A 19,315-nucleotide genomic window follows, 5' to 3' on the forward strand; every position below is an offset into this window, starting at 1 on the left:
CTAGAATGTACAGCGCTTCTGCAATGATGAGCTGTTAATCAGAGCTCGTTTGCGAATAGCGCTGTCACAAATCGCCACTGCGGGATAATCCTTCTGTGCGGGAATTCGCGCTCCCTTTATTGCTTACAGCACCACACAAGTCTGTAAAGGTGCCCGCTCCTGGTCCTCCGTACCCGACGCTGCAAGGAGCAGAGACGAGCGCTGAACCATGCACTGGGCCGTGTCCTCCTTTCTGCTGTGCGCCACGCTTACGTCACCGGCGTTGCTGGCAACCGCTGCTGCGGCCAAGGACGCCGCCCCTTCGGCGCAGCTCACGGTTCAGGACACGATGAACGAGGTACGTCCTAAAGCGCATCGTGTAGCGCATTCTTACCGCAAAAGCAAGTTTATTCGTCATACAAATTGCCACCCAAATCTTCATATTCATCTTCATCAGCCCCCTGCAGGACGAAGCGCACTTCCAGCGATTTCCAATTACTCCCTTCTTGCGTCAGGAGACTCCCCCTTATCAATCAGCCAATCAATAAATCAAACTTTATTTTTCGTCTATACAGAAATAGACAAGAGCAGTGCGCGGCGGCATGAACAAAGTCCAGAAGTCTTGGGCACTTTTTCGATTTTATTCATTTCCTGCATGGCTTCCGGGTCCGCTGACCGTGCCTTTTACTAGTTAGGTGACCGAAGAGCCAGTGATGTGCTGCACGCGTTCCCTCATAGGCCCAACTGTACTTCTTGCTCTTAATCTCAGCCATTCACTCTAAACAGAGTAATGCCATACGGTGCCCACTTTCACAGTTTGTGGGTAAACGCCATTCCTTACACTAAATGATTGAACACAGCCACACCAGACATGTATAGAATAGACGTTTAAATGCGCTAGCATGATAGGCGGATTTCAACCAATCTGCAAGTATCACGTTCCTCTCACAAAATATAGGGCTAATCCCGAAAGCCGTGCGGTCTACTACCCTTGCTACACGGGTGCCCTTAACCGCGGTTAAGCTTCAGGGCAGTTACTCACTTAACCAAAGTTAACCCCAGCCGCAGTCCGGCGGAGTTACATGGCATTCATATTCATGGTTCACGGTGGTGATGAATAAGGCACGCCGCTAGTTCAATTTCCGCTGGAATTCCAACACACTGCGGCGCAGAATCATAAACCAAGGTTTAACATTAACTCGAGTTTTGACACCAGATCCGTACAGCGTGAACAGCCAGACAATGCGGCCTGTAGACGCGGCACGCCAGACAACTCGTCAGGCGTGGTTACGTTAACCTCGGTTACGTTAACCACGGTTAAGGCCGCCTGTGTATCAAGGGTTTAAAACACAGCGTTTCGAAGCGCTAGCTGTCCCTAGGGATGCTTGCGAGAAACTACCACGTGATACACGCACCAAAAACACATCGAAGAGCGACTTTCGCTCGATAGAAACGTGCGTGCGATCGTGGTCCGATGCATGCTTAGAGCATCGGGATGCTGAGCTGGGAGACAGAGGTTCAAACCCGCCGACGGCAACGCGTGTATTTATAGCATTGTAGGCGGTGTCTAAAAGAAATCTCGAGGTGTGTTGATCGTATGCACGGCAGCGCGTCACAGTGTGCACGAAATTGCGGGCTCGTAAGGGGGCACACGTGCGCAGCTGTCGAGACGTCACAATCATCACATTCCAAGTATGCTATGTTAGTATATATATATATATATATATATATATATATATATATATATATATATATATTCATATTATAAGAAGTCAATATATATATATATATATATATATATATATTTAGCTGAAGAGCTCAATGTATTCCTATCATAACGTAGCACAACATTATGAAAATTTACAGGCACAATGGACTCTTAGCGCCAACTTTAGCGCCATGTATCATGCAGCACATCATGCTGTAGCACAACTGTCATGGCAACGCAATCACCTAAGTTTCACTCCACTAAATTTTACTCTGGCTGATGTCAGCTATACGCCTCACGAGCAATTCAAGTTCTGGCTTAGGTCATTAGTCAAGCTAAACAAAATATAGCGGATGCCATAAAAAGCGAAAATATTCGCCCTTTATAATAAAAGTTGCTGACTTTAGAGTGTAGAACGTCACCTACGCTCATTTTCTCTCTGATCCATGTTTCCAGCAAATTTGCCAACCTCAATACAACACCGCATGTGTCATACCACTGACGACGGCACAGGCAATGAATCGTTCGGACAATAAAGTACACCTCTTTTTCCCTCTCTAATTCATGCTGCCCTTCTCGTAAAGGGCCCCTCGCCAGCCCTGTTGGAAATTTAGGTTATAAGCTGGAACTTGTAAGGCGCCGTTTAAGAAGTGTTTTACCGAAATAATTGTTCAAATTGTATCATTATTAGAAGAGATAAGAATTTAAACGTCACGTCGCCTTGGTGGCAGCGTGCGTGGTAGAGTCACTTATGCGTCATGTTTCGGCACTGGGACTTTTATTTTCCAGTTCTCTTTTAATGTGAGAAGTAGCAGAATTTAAAAGCTGGAGCGGGCAGGGTACTAGCACAAATAATTACTGCCAGTACAGCGTCGCGTAACGAATCGCAGTGACTGGCATGCCTGCCCGCATTACACCAATTGGCTGACTGCAAGTATTCGATTTCCTCCGGTTCCACGGTTCTTCGAGTTTGAATACGGGCTATACCACCTATCGTGGATGGTACTAGCATGCCTGCTAACCTGTGAACATTAAAATTCGTAATAATTCCGCGGACATGAGAAAGTGGGAGAAAGAGAGGTAATAATACGCATTTTATTAAAGTTCGCCCTGGACACAAGCCTTCTATGAGATACATACACACTTTATTAACGACGATTTGCCTTTATTTAGACACCGCTGCCAAGCAGCAGCAAACTTGCAACAGAAGATCGATACTGACAACTTGTGACAAGAAGCACATCCTGTATAAATAAAAATGACTTTTTCAGCGGATTTACTGCTGTCGGTTGCACCTACTTCAGGAACTTTTCTAGATGAACTTGCTCGAAGCAAGCGCCCCATTAGTATGTGGCGTCTGATGCTACCGCAAAAGGGCGACGCATCCCAGTTCCTTTTTCGTACGTATTTTTCGCACTCTTGCGCCGCCCCATTCCTCGACACGTTTAAACTTTTTCGCGAAGGGACTTTATTTTTCGGAGAACTTCACGCAACATTCGTAAAATTGCAGAACGAGCGCAGTATTGTAAACTGTAAACAAAAAATCGGGAGGTATGCACTCGCGGCGGCGTTCATTCAGCCAGCGCCTTACGCCGCAGGTCCGTCAGGTGCTGCCGGTGTTCGGGCGCATGCTGCGGCCGGCGTTGCAGTCTGCGCTGGATCTCCTGAGCCAGCACGTCAGCTACAACGTGCTGGGAGCCCTGGCCGTGCTGCTCACCAGCGCGGCTACGCTGGTCTTCTGGTTCCCGGGTACGCTCGGCTACGTCGGATTCACGCCGGGTAGGTCACCTGCCGCCTTTGTAGCCCTTTGAGCACAACGCCAGTGTTTTGTGGCACCTCCGCTCCGCCACTACGATCTGTTGACTGTTTAATTTCTGTAACATCCGGTATATCTATACAGTTGAAAAATGTACGGAGTCCGTGCTTCATAATGCACTTATCATTGATGAATGCACGTTTCCTAATGACGTTGTTTCATGCCTCCCTGGTAATTAGTTTTGCTGACATCGTATCGAAACTGATACTGGCTGCTCGCTATGTAAAGCCTTCGGAAATGATCACTTCTCGATGAAACGTCTATTGGCAACTGCAAACTTTTTATACGCAAGCAAGTACAGCGAGGCAAGGAGCAGATGTAGAATACCGGGTTTCTAATCTGAAGGTCGTAAGTTCGAATCCTCCTCCAGTCCACTACATTTTCAGGCATGGAGTGGCACCTGACATCGGAAAAAAAACTGCCGAGAGCTGGTGGGGCTATACTAGTCCAGGTGCAACCGAATTAGGAAGGCCCACTAAGCTTCAACAAAATCACTCCCTCACCAGGACAGGAATTGGCCTCCCTGATGCAGTATTCGGCCACTATCTCCTTCATGACTCCTGCAGATGAGAGCGAAGAATGCACCCACCAATTAGACAATAGAAAAAGATTCGGCGACTGAACTGACCGGCATCCTTTGCTGTGACAGCCAGAATGATATTGTTAGGGATTGTGCTTACACTACGGTACCATATATCATCAGTCGGCTACTCCGAGCGCCTTGAAGATGCTGGAATATGTTGACAATATACGCATTCGCCTGGCCACAGACGCCTTCAGAACAAGTCCTATACAACGTCTCTACGTGGAATATAATCAGGTTTCAAGGCATCTGCGAAGGACATACTCCAGCTTCACATATTTCCCGAATATACGCTATAACTGTCAACATCCTTGTTACACACCCGTACACAATTAGACGTGTGCTACAATTTTAGTATATTCTACCAGGACTGGGGGAGTCTTTCTCCTTGCGTGTGAGGAATATCGGTGAAGACATGGGTGTTCCACATATCAAACGCCCCCTAATGACTCCAACGAAGTTGTTACCCCCATGGAAGTAGCAGCTCATAGAATGTTACACGTCGTTTGTGGAGGTCTCGAAGCATGCTCCTGAGATTCACATTAGAATGAACTTACTTGAACTTTTGTCGAAGTACTCTTGTCCAAAATTTCACACCGACGCATAAAATTCACATGGTGGTGAATCTTACGCAGCAGTCGGTCCATCTTTCTCTTGATCTCATTTCCTGCTCATCCAAACGAGTATTTCTTTGTGACAGAGGCCTATGCAATATTGCCAGCAGTGAAACAGATCAAAGAATTAAAACTACGGAAGGCAATTATATTTACGAACTCCTTAAGCGTCGTAAAAGCTTTAATATCTATAAAAAGTAAGAATCGTATAATTCTTTCGCTTTATTCAATCTTGTGCAATATTTATGCATCCCATTAACATGTGATAATATGCTGAGTGCCTGGCCACATAGGCATCGAGGTCAACATGCTAGCCGACGAAATCCCCACATACATGGCAACCAAATCTAGCTATTAATCTATAGCTGTCCCTGCTAATTGATCTGCAGCCTTTCCTGCGCAAGAAACTGGGGAGCTATTGGCAACGTATGTGGGACACATAAACCTTTATTAAAGTGCATGTGCTTAACCCCAACATAGGAAAAATACAAAAGACAAGCTGACGTCATCTTCTGATCACTCAGAATGCGTCACACGTAACAGCACACACAATTACTGGTTGGCTGGTGGCAAACCTGCCCTATATGGGAGGAGAGGCTGGCCATCGTTTACGCCTGGCTAGAATCTCGGGAAGCAGAACCTTAAGTAATGCGCAATTTTTTTGTATAAGGACAGCATATTCCTCTTCATCCGGCAATGTTCTTTCTCTCAGGCCTGTTTTTTGACAGTAAACAAGTTTAAGCTTCTTACATAATGTTGTTTCATTGCATGTTATCAGCCCAAGAAATGTGGAGCACGTCCTCTCACCAGAGGCTGCTACTTTGACAGTAGCGTTTTTTTATAGCACGTGCCTCCACGCCTTTGCGTTCAAGGGCTCAGCTAAGACAGCCGTCTATCTCGCAAACTGTCGCCCCCGACGCGTTTTAGCACACCACCCATTTGTGCCCTACCTGTTATGTTCATAGCACACCTCACGAGTCGTTGTGCTAATTTTAATACATATACATTCTACGCACTTTACCGCTACAGTGACCCATCCCGGTTGCTCAGCGGCTATGCCATTGTGCTACGTAGCTCGAGGTCGCCGGTTCGATCCCGGCCGCTGCGGCCGCATTCCAGGAGGGTCGGAATGCAACAACCATCGTGTACCGTGCAATGGGTGCGCGTTACAGAGCCCCAGGTGGTCAAAATTAATCTGGATTCCCCCACCACGGCGAGCCTCATAATCAAATCCTGGTTTGAAAATGTAAAACCTCAGAATTTACTTTTCAACATCTGTTTTTACGCCTTTTTACAGTTATGTTACGTGTATACCCTACGTAATTCATTGGTTCATCTACAACTCATCACCACTTGCATGATGCTCCATGGCCACATCTGGCCCTTGAGCCGCAAGACACCGCCTCACCACAAAAATAACGTGAATTTACGTAAAAAGACAAAAGTGTATTATATGCTAGTATTTATGCACTCTATAAGTGGAAAAATTACAGTGCGGCAAAAAGCAAAAATTAATCAAAAATGAGTAAGTATCTCAATTAAACTGATATTTATTTAAACATTAGTTTATTTATTTATTTATTTATTTATTTATTTATTATTTATTTATTTATTTATTTACATACCTACAGCGCCCAATGTTGGGCATTGGAGTGGGGGTATGGTAGGGTAGGGAGTAGGGGTATTTTACGTATGTTCAAATACAGATGGCTGACGGTTCAAAAGAATACATCTAATACATAATACAACATAATATTAATATTGAAAAATACAGTACTGAATACAGCACTACAGCTAAGGTTATTATGAAATACAATATAAATGCAATGTCATACATAATACAACACAATAATATCTTTATAAGTACAGCGATTAAGGCAATATTACAATTGAGGTTCAAAATAAAAGCCGTAGACAGGAAAGGTTAATCTCCTATTCTATCTGAAGCAAAACAACTTTTTGTACTAAACATACAAATGTTGCGACAACAAAATTTTCATACACATATGGCGTTGCTGTGACAATTTCATGCGGCAGTTTATTCCAGTCGTCCGCAGTTTCAGGAAAGAAGGAACGCTTATACAGACTGATACCGCATTTGTACTATTGTACTTTTAGCGGACGATCTGTTCTGGGTAATATGTAACTTGTGTTGTTCATTTTAATTTCATTTCATTTCATTTATTTGTGAAAGTTCCCAAGAACAGCTCTACGCCTTAATATTGGTGCACTTGTGTTACACAAAGAACAGAAAACAAAAAACAACAAACAAAACAGAAAACCTGAAAGAACAGTGGTAAAATGCAACAAAAGAATTGAATTACGTCGATGACAGAAGTCAGATAATGAGCAAATACAAGAGCTGAAAATGTCAACATCGTAACGCAAAGTATTTTGTTGTGTCACAATACGTGTTATAGCGTTAGAGATGCAAGAGCAGTTAGCGTAGAAATTCTGGGATTACGCAAGTTTTGGCGAGGCACACAGAACGTTACAGCCGACAGTAACCGCGGACAGGAAAAGTGGTTATGAATTAGTTTATTCAAGAATAGGTGATCGCGAAATTTTCGCCTTATTTCTAGAGGTGTAAACATGCGCAGTACACACTCATAGGCGTAAAATACACGGCGTCCCAGAAATCGATCGTACAGGATACAAATGAAACGTCGCTGAACACATTCAATTTTAGCCACATTGTTCAAACTAATACAGTTCTATACACCAGAACTAAACCCTAGCTTGGTGCGGACAAAAGAAGAATACAAGAGAACAACGCAGTTGACATTCGTAAACTTTTTTTGTCATTCTTGATATCAGACTTAACTTTCTGTAAGATGCATTAAAAATGTTGAAACATGTTGTTCGAAAGTTAGTCGGCAGTCAACCAATATTTCTAAGTCGCGCGTAGAACTCGCTCTTTTCAAAGGAAAGTTATCAAGTGAGTATTCGTATGATAAAGTGGTCATCTTGCGACTAAAGGAAACAACAAGTATCTTAGTTGGGTTAATACGCAAAAAAGTTAGAAGCACACCACTCCACGACAGAATTCACACCTTCCTGTAATAATACAGAATTCTGCACTGATTCTATTTCACGGTAAAGCTTAATATCATAAGCGTACAAAAGGAGACTCGAATTACGCAAACATTCTTCAAGATTATTAACAAAAACATTTAAAATTATTGGGCCTAAGATAGACCCTTGCGGAACACCGGAAGTTGATCCATAAAGCAAAGAGTATTTAGCACCAACGCGAACATAATTTAACCGAGTGGACAGGTAGTCTTTAATCAGCGTGCACAGGCTGTTAATAACGCGGTAACTTAAGAGTTTATGGATAAGAAGGTGATGAGAAACATCAAATGCTTTCGACAGGTCCAAGTATACCATGTTTAACTGTCTCCGATTAGCAACAGTGGGTCCCGCAGCATCAAGAAAAGAAACAAGGTTTGTTTCCACAAACCTGCCTTGAACAAACATATACTAATCTTATGCTTAAAGACAAACGACTGATGTGTAAACATAGATATTTCAAACAGTTTTGCAAACGGAGACAAGAGGGACATGGGGCGATAATTTTTCATGTCGCTCACGCTGCCACTTTTATGAATTCGCACAACTATTGCATTCTTCTAGCAAGAAGAAAACGCACTCGTAAGCAAAGCAAGATTAAAAATATGCGTAAAAAGAGGAACAAAAATAGAAGAACAGCCTTTGGTAACAAAACTTGGTATTCGGTCGCAAGCAAGATAATGCTTTGGTTTCAGCTTACTTACGGCTGCCACGATATCATGTTCTGAAAAACATGAAATGTTAAAATGGTCACAAAAGATGTACTGCCAGTCACCAGAGCTAGGAACATGCGCTGTATTCAAGAAAACCCATGAAAAATGTTCAGGCGAATGCATTGGCGATATTGTGGCAGTTTCTAAGAGTGCCACGAGAAGGATGCTTTATGACATTAATTTCGTCCCGCTCAGAACTGTAATCTTTTAAATAGGTCCAGAAACGTTTGGGATCGCATTTTACGCGATATTCGGCAAACTTAATGTATGCATCACTGTCTCTACGCATTGCGCGTTTCACCTCGCTTCGCAAGACGTTGAATATTTCGTATCACCCCGACGATTCTGTTTTCTTTAACTTCTTATGGTACCTTAGCTTTTTACGAAGTAAACCGCGCAATTCCTTAGAAAACCACGTAGGATAGCGCGCAGGGCTAAACTCTTTGCAGGGACTGAAGGCTTCCAAAGCACATCTTACATTATCAGTAAGCATGCTAACTGCTTTTTTGACGTCTGTGGCGCGGTACAATTTTGACCAGTCGGCAACATGCAATAGTGGTAAAGACCTAGATAGTCAGCGTTCGGAAAAACAAATGAGCGAACAGGCTCGCTCGACACATGAATTCCCTCTAGAAAAATTCCGAATTTGAGCGGTACATGGCAATGTTCAACAGGAACTAAACCGCTAACAGCAACAGAAGACTCAGCAACACGGAAATTAGCCATAATCAGACCTCAAAAATTTCCAGCGGCCTTTGGGACCTTGTTAAACTGCATTAATCCAAGAAATTCGACAAAGAAGACCAGCGCATCACAGCGAGGAGACGAAGATACGGATGTCGTGCGTGAAGAATCCCAAACAATACACGGAACATCGAAATCGCCAGCTATTAGGATATTATATTTTGCTACGTCAATAACTTCAACTAAGTCATTCATATGCTCAGAAAACTGCACGTTACTTATGTTAGGCGGTAAGTAGGCTGCGCAGAGCAACAAATTTTTGCCGCTTTTAACAGGAATTTCAACCCACACAGTTTCTCGTATAATCTCAAGGTCCGCACGCCTTAAAACGCTAAGATTGTTCCGCACGGCAATTAGCACACCGCTGCCGTATTTAACGCACGCATCATACAGGCGGTCACATCTATGAACTGTGTATTCCGGTGGAAAGCAATTCTTAGACAGTAAGTCGTTGCAAAGCCAAGTTTCAGTTAAGCATATAACATGGTATGAGCAGGCTAGAATTTTCTCATAGAAACAGGAGGATTTCGAGCGTAGGCCCCGAACATCTTGGTAAAAAACTGAGCACTTCATTAATGAGGTTAGAAAAGAAGTTACGTTATTTTGTCGCTGGTGTCCCTGTATGCATCATGCCTGCCGTAGAAAGGCCTGAACAGGCCTTCGGTCAAATGTTTTCCAAGTTGATTTTTACAGCGACAGCAGTATATGGCTAGGCGAAACGAAAAACCGTTCGCCACATGTTTCGATAAACGTCTCCATTGGCTGCGCCGTCAGTTACGTCGTTCTCTACGTCGCATCCAAGCGCGCGCGCCATTGGCAGCGCCGTTAGTGACGTCGTTAGCGAACGCGTTCCTGCCATTGCCACGTTGACAGTGATCTGCCCGCAATGCCGCCTCCTCGGCTCGCCGTTGTCGCATGCGTTCGATACCTCGAGCACGAGTAACAATGCCCTGAAAAAAATCGTGCCACCACGCTGTGTTCGCTAGTTTTGAAGGGCAAAGCAAGCGCTTGTCAAATGCAGGCTACCCGATGCCAGTACAAGTGTCCGTGGCAGAATGCTTGCTCAGAGATTCTCGGAAGCGCATACGACAGGAGAACATTGCAGTGACCGCTGGTTGCAAAACAAGTGTGTTGCCATACATTCACAATGTTTCTCACAATTTAAAAAAGGTTGCACAAAGAGCGAACATCCGAGTTGTTTTCTCTGTTCCTGATAAACTGGATAGGCTTTGCAAACTTACTAACCCTAAGAAAGACGCGCTACCAGTATGTGGAAAAAGACATGTTAACAAGTATGTTGGTTGCACTCGCGCAGTAGTGTATAAGTTTCCCTTGTCGTGTAACAGTGTCTACATTGGGCAGACCGGTAGGTGTATTAACGATCGCTTGCGCGAGCATAATTACAATGCTAACAACAAAATTTCATCAAGCGGGTTCCTTGCCATACATTGCAAATCTTGCGGCTGCAAACCACTACTTGACAGATGCATCATCATAGGACGTAGCCACAATCAAGTGACGCGTGAGATTATTGAGGCTGATGCCATTTTGAAATGTAAAAAGCTGTGCGTAAGCACACCCTTTTTAGCTTTATCAAGCAAGGAACGTGAATTTCTTAGATTATCAACACAGGTTAAATGAACTGCAATCGCATGCTTATTTTTATTTTTTATTTTTTATTTTTGTGTGCTATGTCACGTGTGCTTTGAGCGGGCTATATAATGTGCAATAGGGTCATGAAATAAAACCAGTTGGAAGTTAGCGCTCACGCTGTCACCTGTCCCCTTTTTCCCTTCATACTCAAACTGAGCTGCGCTAAAGGAAGTCAACCATACAGGCGTATGTGACTGGAAACACGCATTCCTATGTCATTTATGAATATCAGAAATAACAGGGGCCCAAGAGGGACCCCTGTGGAATGCCCGATAAGACTTCGGTCTCTGATGAGGTCAGTCCCTCAAGGACAACACGCTGCTTTCTACCAGTCAGATACGCCTCGAGCCATTTCGTCAGTGATGCTGGAATTTTGATGGCGGACAATTCTATCAGTAGAAGGTTATGTGCAGCAGAATCAAAACCTTTCTGAAAATCGGGAAACACGCAGTCAACCTGGTGTCCGGTATTTATTTATGATGCGATGTAATGGGTGAATTCGATTAGCTGAGTGTCACACGAGAACCCCCGTCGAAACCCATGTTGCGTGGGGCAAAAGAATCCGTTGCTCTGTAGGTGACTCATTAAGTTGGTATAAATTATATGCTCTAGTAGCTTACATGAGACGCTAATTGGTGAAATAGGTCTGTAATTTTTTTTCTTTGTCCTGTCACCGCCTTTAAATACAGATACTATGTTACCACTTTTCCAATCTTTGGGCAAGGACCCCTCTTCGATGAATGTTTGAAAACGAATTACTAGAAATTGGGCGACGGATGCAGTACAGTTTTTTAAGGCATAGTTTGAAAGGTGGTCAGGATCAGATACGGAACTAACTTTAACGTTTTTGAGCAGTGAAGCAACTCCCTGTTTTGTTATTTCTATGTTTTCCATTTGTTCGAAATCGGCAAAATTCGGCAAGTCTTCCACAATAGCAGAAGTGCCGGAAAATATTGATTGGAAGTAGTGAATAAAGTCCTTAGTTTTGCTGGTTACGTCATCACCCTAATTTAGGTCATCTATAGTATTAGGGACAGCTACTTTATTGTTCCTTTTACTTTTGACATATACTTCCAGATATATTTCGGATTAGATTTTATTTTGTCACCTAATGTGCGCAGAGCTACATGTAGCCTCATCTACTCTCATTTCTTTGTTTATTGTCTTGTTTAAATATTTCATCTTAATATACGTGTCGGAATCCGGGCATGCGCAATATTTGCAATATAATTGGTGCCTTCGGTTAATAATTGATCGAAGGTTGCGGTTCATCCATGGCTTATCAGTTTGTCGTCGGGAAGATACAATGTGTGATGAGACGTAAATTTGAACTAATGACAATAGCTTAGCTTTAAACAAATACCAGGCAAAATTAATGTCAATGTTTGAGGTGTGTCGACGAAATTTTAAGTAGAAAGCCATCGAGTTCCAGAGATAGGGATGAGTAATCTGCTTTATTATAAAAGAACACCTTCGGTGGCGGTAGGCTTTTTCGGCGCGTAGCAGTATACGTTAATTTTGCAGTAACGACTTCATGGTCGCTTATTCGGGGAATTACCGTGACGCTGGACACGAGATCTCGATCGTTACAGAGAAACAGATCAAGTATGCTTTCATTAGCTCATTCTAACCTTGTTGAGCGCTCAATGAACTGGAACAGAAAGTTGGCTTTTATCATCTCGCAAAATGCTGTGGAAATAAGACACGAGGAATTATTTTTCGGCTTAAAATCTTTCCCATTTAATATGGGGAAAGTTAAAGTCGCCACCAAGAATAATATGTGTCGTGTTTAACGCGAGCAGGATGTCATTAATTTGACAGAAAGGCTCCGGTGACCCGCAGTTTGGAGGCCTGTAGAATGATCCAATTGCCACGGTGTGGTCGTTTGAGAGCATCACCCTACACCAGACCATTTCACAAAGGCAGCTTTCTACGTTGATGGGAGTGCTGCTCAGACTGCTGTGGATCAAAACAAAAACACCACCACCATGGCTGTTGCGGTCTTTGCTGTACACAGTGCAGTCTGAAGGAAATATTTCGCCGTTGTAGGCTGAAGTATCAAGCCATGACTTTGTCAATCACTACTTGAGGTTTTGTCAATTTCAAACGATATTCAAACTCATGTTCTCTTTTTTTTTAGACCAACAATTCACAACAATGAAATTGAGGTTGTGTGCTGTCTACGTCATCAGTTCCAGCATTATACCTGTAGGTTTCCTTCCCTATATTGAGCTTATTGTAGGTAAGTTTGAAGTCATCGCCACGTGGTTTAACAAACTGAAACAACTTCTTGCGCTCAAAACGAACCTTCTTTAAATAGTTTTTACTAATGCCAAATCCTGTTCCCTTTAACCTCGAGGCGGCCGAAAGGACACGTTGTCTTTCTTCTAAGGATATAAATTTTACTACTAATGGTCTTTTCTTGTGCTCGAAGTACCGTCCTATTCTACGTGCTATTTCCATAGATTTTAGTTCGAGTGATACATTTAATTTCTCTGTACAGAAGGACGCAATCTTTTCTTCTGATTTAGCCCATGTCTCCTTCGCGGCGTCGGGAAGCCACAAACAAATTAAATTATTCCGGCGAGACCTATTTTCTAGGTCATCTTGGCTATTACGCATTGATGCAAGTGCAGAAGTGGCCGAGTCAACACGAGATAAAATCCTTTCTATCGTGTCATGCAGTGATGTGGCACGTGACGCGGTTTCATCAACGAGTTGAACTTTGACACTCTGAAAGATGTGTAAGCCACGCTATGTACGATACTCGTTATGGACTTTCCAGTATCTGGCTATCATTTTTCATATCTCAGAAATGTTTAAACTCGAGGATGGTGCCGTCCTCGTGCAGCCTTTCCAAATTTATCCCACTACGAAAGTCGCTCGTCTTATGCAATTATAAGCCCATTTCCTAACATGGTATACATGTAAAAATGTGGGAGCACATCATTCATAAGCACATCATAATTCATTCACACCATTCAGGTGTATTCTTAAGGGGTATCGCAGGAATCAGTCTTGAACTACTGACTGTTCTTTTTAATTATATTAACGACCTCCTGCATGACGTCACGTCTAATATCCGGCTGTATGCAGATGACTGTGCTCTTGTTTATCATATTTACTTGTACAGCAGATCATCATTGTTTCAATTACTTTTATATACATTTTTTCACATAATGTGAAAAGTGACCGGTGAATATAAACCTCCGGAAAACAGTTTTGAAGCCATTCACCACCAAACTCACCCCATCATGTTTTGATTATTCCTGTCATGACATTCATATAAAAGCATATCGGAATTCAAATACTTAGGCGTCCTCTTTACAAGTAAATTTTCGCGGCACAAGCAAATCAACCCAATTTTTGGTAAAGCTTTAAAAGTTGGGTTATCTTCATCGTCAGCTACCTCTTGCATCTAAAGACGCTAAATTACTGGTAAATAAATCGTTAGTCCAAACGATACTCGAATATTCTTTCGTGGTCCGGAACCTTTATAAGGATTTCGAAATTGAGACGTTACCGGGCATAGTTGCTGTACATCGTCCTGTTCAGCAACGCTGGAGATGAATTGCAACAAAGGATTGAGAACCTTAACCGAGAAAGTCTAAGACTAGGGTTGAATATTTTTATGCAGAAGACAAAAGTAATGTTCAATAGCCTGAAAAGGGAACAAGAATTCATAACCGCCATTCAGCCCCTAGAGTCTGAGCAGGAGTACGTTTATCTAGGTCAATTACTCCCACGGGACCCTGATCATGAGAAGGAAATTTACAGAAGAATCAAAATGGGTTGGAGTGCATACGACAGGCATTACCAAATCCTGACTGGGATATTACCATTGTAGTTGAAAAGAAAAGTGTAAAGGCATTGCGTTCTACCAAGGTTAGCATATGGGGCAGAAACTTGGAGATTAAGAAAGAAGCTCGAGAAACGGTTAAAGACCGCGCAAGGAGCGATGGAACGAAAAATGTTAGGAGCAACGTTAAGAGACAGGAAGAGAGCGGTGTGGATCAGAAGGCAAACGGGAATAGCGGATATTCTACTCGAAATAAAGAGAAAAAGATGGAGCTCGGCAGGCCATGCAATGCGTACGGCAGATAACCAGTGGACCACTAGAATTACAAAATGGGTGCCAAGGGAAAGGAAGCGCAGTCGAGGACGGCCGGAAATTAGGTGGGGTGCTCAAAATTAGGAAATTTGCATGTGTAAGTTGGAATCAGCTAGCGCAAGACAGAAGTAATTGGAGATCACGGGGAGAGGCCATCGTGCTGCAGTGGACATGCAAATAGAAAGATGATGATGATGGTGGTGATTATGATGATGATGATCCATACAAAAAAAGCAACCTGTTCCGCTTTCGCATAGGAATGGTCGCAACGAACCTCAGAACTCCTGTCTGTACACATGCAACGGATTAGTTGTCGCTGGTATGTCGACTCAATACAGCTCGTTCCGTCGACACTTGTAACTTGTTGCCCGCTTTCACTCGTTCCTCAATTGCCTAGGGTTATTTTTGAAAATAGCGATTGTTAACATTTTGTCTCTTCCTGCCTGCTTTCTCGGTTGCTTTCGTTTGCGGTTGACATTTATGAGAGCTGTACTGTTCGATGCCTTGTTTTCACAATCTAAAAATGCAGTTTCGTTCGTGCTTTTTTTTTTATTCGTGTATTTCATGCGTGCCAACTTTATTACTGTTTGTTTCTGTCAGTGCACTTTTGCTGTATGTCGATAGGACTGTAGTATGTCAAATAAATAAATAAAATGTGCGCTTATGCTGACGCGACAACATAGCATGGAAGTGAAGAAAGTGCGCAGTTTACGAATATGCATCGCACATACGTAGCATTTTTTTTTTTTTAGAAAAAGAAAGCAAGTCGAAATACTTTAGCTCTTAAGCCTGGATTGTCTTCTTTTTCAACGTTGGTGATCCCGTGACAAAGAGCCCGAGAAATGGTTTTATTGTAATTACACCCGTAGGCCAGTTTCTTTAACAAATGTTGCAGGCGCCACGATTGCGCCCAGTGCCTAAAGTCGGGGGGGGGGGGGGGGGGGGGCGCTCTCTATTTTTTAAGGAGGGGCTCGGCCCCCCTCGGCAGGTTGCCTGTAGCACTGCGGCACCCTTTCGACAGTTACTGGAGGTGATTTTATAACCAGTGGTGCCTTGTGCGGGACAATTCTAACTCTCCAATTTTTTAATAAATGATTTAATCGCGATTATACGGTTGATGTGGCCCGGAGTGAAGTCTGGTTCCGGGTCGCAAGGTCATTAAAATCGGGGTAGTTTTCTTACGTGCTTGTATTGTTTGACCTGTTTCACTGCCGGATCCTGTGATTCAACGCTTCACTGCTATATATATATATATATATATATATATATATATATATATATATATATATATATATATGAGCGTGTGTGCCATGTGCCCCCCCCCCCCTTCCTGTGAAAAGACACTTTAAGCCCTGATTGCGCCCTATCGACGTGCGCGAGCTTAGTTTCCAAATAACTGGAAGGGCCGTGTGCGAGGACGCAGTTGCGCGCAATTGCACACTGCTGGCTTGAGAGCGAGCGCGCCTTTTCCGTGTTGTGCGTAGCGGGCGTCGTGTGGCCGGCGGTGACGCTGAGTAGCACGTTCCGGCCGCTGCCCTACGTGCGTCTGGCCGTCAACGTGAGCCTGCTGACGACGGCCCCAGACGCCATGGCAACTCCCGCCGAACCCACGCCCGTCCTCGAGGCCGCCACACGTCGCCACGGTCAGATGCGCACTTCTTCTCTATCCCGTATCAAATCTCTCTCTAAATAATAACATCGTGCCGAAAATGAACACGAAGGCACACGCAACAGGCGCTGATTATCAACCGGAAACTTTACTTGGGAAACGAGTTCCTCAATGTACACTAAACGAGTTTCTAACCTACACTAAACGAGTTTCTAATATGCACTAAACAAGTTCTTAATATACACTTCGACTATTCAACTGCACGCACAATTGAAGTGAATATTAGGAACTTGTTTAGTGTATATCCATGAACTCGTGTCTTCAATAAGTTTTTCAGTCAAATATACACTTCGACTGTTGGACTGCGCATGCAGTTCAACTGCACGCGCAATTGAAGTGAATATTAGGAACTTGTTTAGTGTATATTGATGAACCCGTGTCTTCAATAAGTGCTTTAGTTGATAGTGGACGCTTGTGTTGGGTATATGTATACGCCTGCGTCTTTGTTTTCAATGCTCTGTAATTTTTAGATATGAACAAATATCAACGTTTCCTAGTTTTCTCTCCTCTTCAGTATCGCATCCTACCGACACGATACGCTAGTGTAGATTTCCCACAGTTCCTACTAGCTTGTCACCTATGAGGCGCACACAGATACCCATTGGATGACATTACACGTTGCATGGGAGGGATGAAAATAAACATGACTGTACGCGAATAATTTAAGTGTGACATTTATTTACCAGCTTCAATAAAGTTTCGCTTTGATAAGATTCGAACATGTCCGCTAGCTTTTTTTTAACTGTGGGTGATTGTACCGCTTCAAGGATGCAAGCCACATTCACCGGTGGCGAGAAGCCGAGGCCCGACGGTAATCTGTACCCGTATTCTCACAAAACTTTCACTCGCTCAGCATAAATTGGTGGGCTAGTTGGTTGAGCAATATTTTGGGCTGCGGCGCAGCTCAGACGGGGACACGAGAACATAAGAACACACACTACTGATGCTGACAGACAAACGAGAACTTATTGCGCGTTCATTGACATGCAGTGCACTCTCATTAATCGCAACATCACGGAACCAAGGAAAAAAGTTTCGGTTATCAGATGTTCATTTTACTGACAGATTGAACTCGAAACATGAGCTCTTTTGAAAATCTTCAGATGCTTTGTTGCCAACAGCACATAATAGGTGTAGCAGATGTGATAACAAAGCTTTTTTCTTACATAGCCATTACATGCGCGCAGCCGGTGACTAGAGCTAGCAGCACAAAACATACTTACGCTAAAAAATTCAGAGCCCTTCCCCTGTCGAGAAAATGGGGGAAGCGAAGCTTGCGGCAAGGCGACACTGTCGCAGGCGTTCCGCTTCGTTTGCCCTAAACTCAGGGTCGGCGGCTCTTCGCTGACGTTTGCCCTCAACATCGCGCTCCCGCCACTCGGGGTCCGCGGCTCTTCACTGACGTTTTGCCTGGGCTTCGGAAGCCCTCATGCTAGAATCGGACGACAAGCTTCCCTTACCCCCATTTTCTCGACAGGGGAAGGGCTGGTGATGTTGTCTCTTTGGGCCCCACGTGTGACAAGGGTAGTTCAAGGGCGCGTTACAGGTCCTCGAGCCCACAGGAGTATGTGCATTGAGCTTGAACCCTTTCTGCACTATCGCCAGGATCGGCCCGCTTTTCAGCGTGACACCACCACCGGCCACCACCTCCGACACTTGTACGAGCTTCGAGAGAAGACGCCTCAATCATACGAAAAGCACAAACACACACATTACTCACACCACACTATACGCATTATATTAGCAGGGACCCAGGCTCCCCCACTTGTAAACACTGCGGGGCCTATCCATCAAATAAACACATCTTGTGGGAGTGCCCTGCAAACGCCATATTCAAAAACGCAATACTTTCCAAATTACCACACAACAAGCGTCCTGGCAGCTGGGAGGAGTGGACCACTCCCCCATGAAGGTTTCAAAAACTATGGTGGCCGCTTCTGGTGCAGCACGTCAAGAACGTTCTGGGCCAGGAGGCATGAGCCTACCCGGAGGCCCGGACTTGGGCTTTAGTTCCTTCGGTGCTAATGAATGTTATTTATCTCTCTCTCTCTCTCTCTCTCTAAAGCTTCACTTAAAATGCCATTCTTTCAAAACAAATTGCCATTTTAGTGAAGCGACCATTCTCGAAGTCAACGTTAACTTTAATTTTCGTCGGCAGCACAGCCGCATTGGGCGGGCGTTTATGTGCCGCCATCGGTAACGCTAAGAATGCTCACAGCTCACCGACATTGTGAACGCACGGCAACCACAGCTGTACCCACGACCACAGTAGAGTCACATTAACCACTGCAGCCACAAGAGCCAGCCAAAGCTGCGTTGGCGAGAATTGGAGAACTAGTAATAAAACCCGAAGAAAGGCTCAAACTATGGCGCGTGTAGCAACACCACTGAGATTGACCGCTCGGATTGGTTTTTGGTAAAATTTGTCGTTCCCTATTATCGCCAGAGTGAAAAGAATGTGGTTCCGTTTAAGGAATTTTTTTTCTTGCATTGCCTTAATGCAAAACCAACCAACAGTAAGAATGTTGCCATGTTTAAGCGGAAATTCCGTAATTCCGTTTTAGCTATTTTCGGTTACCGAGATTTCACTGTAAATGTTATAGAAAACAAATGGTTAATATTATTAATTCTCGAGTTTTGCGTGCCAAAACCC

The 19,315-nt window shown here is 43.8% G+C and overlaps 1 protein-coding gene across 1 annotated transcript in view; it reads left to right on the plus strand.

The window, feature by feature from the left end:
• Positions 1–208: 208 nt before the first annotated feature.
• LOC119458498 (uncharacterized) overlaps positions 209–19,315 on the plus strand; it is a 37,745-nt gene continuing 18,638 nt past the window's right edge. The window contains exons 1-3 of the mRNA XM_049671636.1: positions 209–337; positions 3,286–3,466; positions 16,478–16,636. Of these exons, the coding sequence (XP_049527593.1) occupies positions 209–337; positions 3,286–3,466; positions 16,478–16,636 (469 nt within the window). The remainder of the gene's footprint in view (positions 338–3,285; positions 3,467–16,477; positions 16,637–19,315) is intronic.

The sequence above is a fragment of the Dermacentor silvarum genome, chromosome 7, assembly GCF_013339745.2.
Source record: "Dermacentor silvarum isolate Dsil-2018 chromosome 7, BIME_Dsil_1.4, whole genome shotgun sequence".
Classification (NCBI taxonomy): Eukaryota; Metazoa; Arthropoda; class Arachnida; order Ixodida; family Ixodidae; genus Dermacentor; species Dermacentor silvarum.